A 6096-nucleotide genomic window follows, 5' to 3' on the forward strand; every position below is an offset into this window, starting at 1 on the left:
GTGATCCACCCACCTCGGCCTCCCAAAGTGCTGGGATTACAGGCATGAGCCACCGCGCCCGGCTGCCTCAGTGGTTTTTATATATTTAGAGAGTTCTTCACCCACCCCAAATAAAATCAATTTTATAACATTTCCATTACCCTAAAAAGAAACCTCACACTCCTTACAGACCTATAGCTTTTTACAAGGCTAGAAGTGGGGTGTGGTAGAGGAAAGCAGCCCTTGCTCCTTACTTACCCAACTCTAGCCCAGAGTTTCCCATGACCTCAAAAGTCAGCCGCCTCTCAGACCTGCCCTGAGTCTATCATGGCAACCCCACTCTGGCCTGCTCAGGGTGTTCCCACAGGCCCCTGTCCTTCAGCTCCCGCTGCAGACTCCTCAGCCTGCCTGCCTTTGGTGGCGACAGAGTGAAAGAAGGGTTGCTCTTTGCCTTCCTCTGGCCAGCAAAGCCACTTCTACCCTCCCCTGGAGAGATGGAAAGGAGGTGGAGGTTGCAATGAGCCGAGATTTCACCACTGCGCTCCAGCCTGGGTGACAGAACAAGACTCAGTCTCAAAAAAAAAGAGACATGGTTCCTGGAAAAATGAGCCCCCACACACCTGTTACATAAGACAAAGTGTGACAAATGTTAGGAGCGGGTAAGAAACATTATGCTGTAAGGCTTAAGGAAAAGAAAGCAAGTTACTCAAGTACAGGGCTGAAAAATGTGTCCCTAGAGGAGGCCACACTTGACCTAAGCTATAACAGATGTTTAAGGTTTAGACGGCAGGAATGGGCGGGCAGCTCACAGCAGTGGTAGAGAAGTGACCCAGAAGGCTGGGGCTGTAGTCTGCTCCCAGAAGTTCCACCATATTATCCTCTCAGAAGCCCTTTAGGAGATAGATCCTGGATTAATGAGGGAGGGAAAGAGAAGAAGTAGTCATCAGAAGGATCAAAAATTGGGCTTTTGGATACAGGGACAGGAGCCCCAGTGAAGGTATCTGCCAGAGCAATGGCACTTGTGTCTTGAGGAGGCAGGAGGTGAATAGCAGTGGCCGAAGTTCAGGACCTGTGGCAGAGTCCAGATTCCCTCTGGCTGAAGTTTAAATGGACCAAGGTGGGAAGCAGAGGATGAGCAGAGCCTTTGATCCCGTTGGGAGGGGGTCAGCCAGAGGCTTCAAGGTGAGCCAGCAATAGGTCCCACTCACTTTGCAGATCAGGTCAGCAGCCCAGGGATCTGGGCTCAAATGAACCTGGAGGTCTGAGTGGGGGCCCTGGATGTCAGGATGTGGGGCAGCTCGGCTGAGAGACAAGGAACCAGGATGCTACATTCTGTTTCATCCTGGATCAAGACTCCAGCAGAGGGGAGTTCCCAGGGTGTCTCTGGCTCTCCAGACTGGAAGGGAGGATGGTGAGTGCACAGCAACGGACAGAATGAGGTGGTCCCACAGAGTTAGCCGGGGCTAAAAAAAACTGTCTCTAGAGAGAGGAGAGATTGGTGGGCAGTTTTTGTGACTTGGACACATTAAAACACATACATACTCTCAAATGAAGTTGCACTCAGGCAAATGCAAAGAAATATAGAATTCACATTTATAAAAACCAAAAGAAAAAAAGGAAAACAATGCCTTGTGTGAGAATAATAAACATCAAATTCTATTATTATTATTTTTTTGAGATGAGATCTCCCTCTGTTGCACAGGCTGGAGTGTAGTGACACGAACATGGCTCATGGTCTTTGACCTCCTGTGCTCAGTGATCCTCCCACCTCAGCCTCCCAAGTAGCTGGGACTATGGGTATACACCATCACGCCCAGCTAATTTTTAAATTTTTTGTTGAGATAAGGTCTCACTATGTTGCCAAGACTGGTCTTGAACTCCTAGCCTCAAGTGATCCTCCTGCCTTGGCCTCCCAAAGTGCTGGGATTACAGGCATGGGCCACCACACCCGGCCAATAAACATCAAATTCTATGAGATGTTTATCCCTGTGGTGAGAAGGAGGGGAGAGGTCAGGAAGTGAGGGCTTCTGTTTTCATTGTAATATTAATATTTTAAAATAAATGTGACAAACTATTGAGAGAAGACAGAGCTGGTGGTTGAGGCTTGGAGATTTAGAGACTTATTATGTATTTATTAAAGAGAGAATGTATCTGCAGTTTCCATTGTGTTTGAAATATTGTATTTAGAGGCCGGGCATGGTGGCTTACACCTGTAATCCCAGCACTTTGGGAGGCCGAGGTGGGTGGATCACGAGGTCAGGGGTTCAAGACCAGCCTGATCAACATGGTGAAACCCCGTCTCTACTAAAAATACAAAAATTAGCTGGTCATGGTGGTGGGTGCCTGTAATCCCAGCTACTCAGGAGGCTGAGGCAGGAGAATTGCTTGAACCTGGGAGGTGGAGGTTGCAGTGAGCCCAGATCACGCCACTGCTCTCCAGCCTGGGTGACACAGCGAGACTCCATCTAAAAAAAAAAAAAAAAAGAAAAGAAAAGAGAAATACTGCATTTAGAAAGAAAAGATCAAAGGATGATAACTCCAGGAAATGGTTAAGGCGAGGAGCCAGCATGACTTGGTGGGGGGCAGGTTGGGTTGGGGCTCTGGCCAGGCTTCTGAGATCTGGTGGAGGAGGGGTGGGCAGGCACACCCAGGCTCCTGAAGCTGGCAGGGGGCATTAAAGGAGGTGCCAAGGAGGAAGATTAAGGTACTATCAGAGTTAAGGGCAGAGCCCAGGGTAGCCCAGATGTTCCCGGAAGGAAGTGCAAGCACAGGAGAGCGGTGACAGTGCGTGCACAGGGTGTGTGCCCATGGGCCTCGTAGACGTGGCAGCTCCGGGTAGGGGCTGAGTTAGGGCGGCCAGCCCTCCTTTACCCAGCTGGCTGCCAGTCCCAAGGGAGCCCTGTGCCGGCCCGGACAATGCACCAGGTAGACTCTGCTCACCCCTTCCTGCCAGGCTGGGCTGACTCCCTGCAGGGCCCCCTGTCTGTCACCAGCCTTAGCTTCCCCTTTTCCTCTGCACATCTAGAGCTGCTTCCCCACCCCCTGCCCTGGGAACTTTGTGGCCTGGGACCCGGAGATACTTGCAAGGTAGGGAGGGGGGTGTGCTTTTCCACAGGCAAAGGGATGCATGTGGGAGATGGGATAGTGTGGACAGGGGGACTGAGGGGCTAAAGGACATGGGTTTGTCCTGGGAAGCCTTTCCTGGCCTACTCATGGGGAGGGCCATGCTGAGGGTGCAGGGTTAGAGGGAGGGGCTCCACCCGCTAAGATTTGTTCCAGGATGGCCCATCTGGGAAGGGGAAGCTAGGGAGGAAAAGTTTCCTGGGCCTGTGAGGACCTCAGCTCTAGGGTTTACAGTTTTGCCGTTTGCTACCTTCACTACAATGCCACCACCCCCATCTAATACCCAGCAGGGTGGAGTCAGACAGGGGTACAGATCATGGCCCCCAGCTTTTGGTAGAAGAACACTGGGACTTTGACAGAGGAAGACTGACACAGGGTCTCCTCAATCCATCCTGGGCAGAGCCAGGAGTCCACACTGGGCACCCCCTCTCCTCCAGGACCCCAGAACCTGATGCTGAGACCTTGGCAGGGTGGCGGGGGTACAGTTATGGGATGAGGCATCCCCCTGCCTTCTAAGTTCAGGTCTCCTCTACCTCTACCTCTCCCGCCGCCAGGGCACCACCTGTCTGTCTTCTGTGTGAGTGGGGAGTAAGGGGAGCCTAAAATGCTGGACAAGGACCCCCTTTCCCCAGGACTTTAAGAAGCAGGTGCTCTCTGCCCACTGCCTAGGATGTGGGGACAGCAGCCCATGGCATGCCAAGACTCTCGACCCAGGGCACAGGATCTATTTAGGAATTTTGCTGGAGACATGGGAAGAGGGGACAGTGGGAGGAAACTTGGGGGGCCAAACTGTATACGCTGGACTGTGATGAAACCAGCACTCTCTTTGTCCCTGTCTGAATGTCTTTGTCTCCCTGCGTCTGTTTCTTTTTTCTCTGTCTCTGTCTCTATCTTTATTTCTGTCTGTTTTTATGTGCCTTTTTCTTTTCCCTTTCCTCCTTCTTTCTCCCTCTCTGTATCCCCCTCTGCCTTTTCTGCCTTTTTCTTTTATCGTCTCTGCTGCCATGTGGTTTACCTCTGTATTCTCTGCCTCTCTCCAGGTCTTTACTCTGACTTTTTGTCTTTCTGTCTTTGTCTCTGGTCCCTCCCGCCCTCAACCCCCTGCCTCAGGTTCCTTTGGGTGTTTGTCTCTTTCTATTTTGGTCTTTTTCTGTGTGTATACATCCATGTCACCCTCTCTCTCTGCCACTCTCCTCCCAGGCTGGCCACTACTCCTGGCCTTCTCCAGCTGTGAACAGTTCATCAGAGCAGGAGCCCCAGAGGCAGTTTCCGGAGGTGCTAAGTGGCACCTGGGAACAACCTCGAGGTGACGGGCTGCCTGTGGTCACCGTCATCGTCGCTGTCTTTGTTCTGCTGGCAGTCTGTATCATAGTGGCAGTCCACTTTGGGCCAAGTTTGCACCAGGGCCATGCCACTCTCCCTACAGAGCCACCGACCCCAAAGCCAGATGGTGGCATCTACCTCATCCACTGGCAGGCGCTGGGCCCCCAAGACAGTCCTGAAGAAGCACCATGGGGCCCTCTTGTTCCTGGCTCCTGCCCTGCACCAGATGGACCCAGGCCCAGCATCGATGAAGTCACTTATCTGTAGGAGGGAGACTTTGGAAAGTTAGCCTGACCTAGCTCAGAACAAGAAACCGGGCAGAGAACTAGGGCAAAAGCAAATTGGAGCCTGGGCATCAGAGCGTCGGAAGGGCACACTGGACTCAGCTGGAGCTACTCTCTCAGAACATTTATAGAGAAAGCCCTGTGGTGGGCAGGAGAATCAAAGCTTGAGGGCCCTGCCCAGAAACATGCTGCGGGGGGCCTTCCCGGGGGCCCAGGGCCACCTCACAAAGTCCCTCCCTCCTCTTCAGGGACCACCAGACCCCTGAATCTCCTTTTCTGAGTCTCTGCCCCTTCATTGCACCCTTAATCTCCTTCCTTTGTAATGTGAATTCAACTCGGGAGATTCCACCACCTCCCCCAAGCAGGAATGTCAGAGGCCCCGTGGAGCGGCCCTCATCCTACAAAGGCCAGCCAAGGAGAGCTCAGGCGGAGAAACTGGGATCTGCCTTCCCTGAGACTCACTGGGCTTAGGGAAGTGACGAACATCTGTTCTCCTTGGGGCAGTCAGTCAGGGACAGTCCTTCCGCTGTTAGGGCCCAGACCTTGTTGACAAGCTCCAAAGTCCTTGTAAGCCCAAGCACAATTTATAGTTCAAAGATTGGCTTTCAAAGGCCCCCACTGACTCTGTCTTGCCTCCCCAGAAGGGATAGGGGGAATTTGGGAGCGTCTCATTGCCTCCCACTTTCTGTGTGCCTGGGCCTGTTGGAACAAGCCTAGAATGTACCACAGGACATTTCCCAGATCTTTCCGGCTGACGAGAAAACAGGAAAGGAAAAGGAGCTCCATGGAACTTGTTTGGGGAAGGAAGGAGTGGGGTGGGGACCACTCTCAGCTGTGGGAGGGCCTGGGTCTACTCAGCAGGGGGGTCAGGATGATGCATTCAGAGGCCAGGAAGACAAAACTGGGCCTCCTGGTGGCTCAGTGCCTGCTGGTGGCACTGCCTTCCCCAGCACCTCTGCATCTTACTTACTGCAGTCAAGAACACGCAGACAGACATTTATGGCAGGACCTCTGGTGCTCTACCCTGGGGAACTCCTGGGGAAAAGAAGTCCCCTGGGGGCATTGGCAAGACCCCAGCACAGTCAGGGAGGCTGGGAAATAACAGAAGATAAAAAGGAACAGAGATGGGGATTGCAGTGTGTGCAGAGGGCAGGCTTGCCTCCTTTGGGATTGGGGAGAGGCAGCTAAAGTGTTAATAGCTGCCCCTTGTTGTGGGTCAGCTATGTGCTGGACACCAGGCTTCTCTGTGGACCTACAGATATGATACCATTCACTCCTCACAACAACTTCCAGGGGAGGGGCCACTGCTATCCCCGTTTTACACTTGGGGAAACTGAGGGTTATCAAGATACCTAGGTAGACACAGGTCCTAAGTGGTGGGGTCAGG

At 52.7% G+C, this 6096-nt stretch overlaps 1 protein-coding gene across 1 annotated transcript; it reads left to right on the forward strand.

Moving 5' to 3' along the window:
• The first annotated feature begins 2777 nt into the window (after positions 1-2777).
• On the forward strand, positions 2778-5489 carry SMIM33 (small integral membrane protein 33). Its single transcript, XM_032158048.1, has 2 exons — positions 2778-2904; positions 4303-5489. Exons 1-2 carry the CDS (start codon positions 2896-2898, stop codon positions 4690-4692), a joined length of 399 nt encoding a protein of 132 aa, XP_032013939.1. The 5' UTR covers positions 2778-2895; the 3' UTR covers positions 4693-5489.
• Positions 5490-6096: the final 607 nt, after the last annotated feature.

This window comes from Hylobates moloch, unplaced genomic scaffold (assembly GCF_009828535.3).
Source record: "Hylobates moloch isolate HMO894 unplaced genomic scaffold, HMol_V3 SCAFFOLD_6, whole genome shotgun sequence".
Taxonomy (NCBI): Eukaryota; Metazoa; Chordata; class Mammalia; order Primates; family Hylobatidae; genus Hylobates; species Hylobates moloch.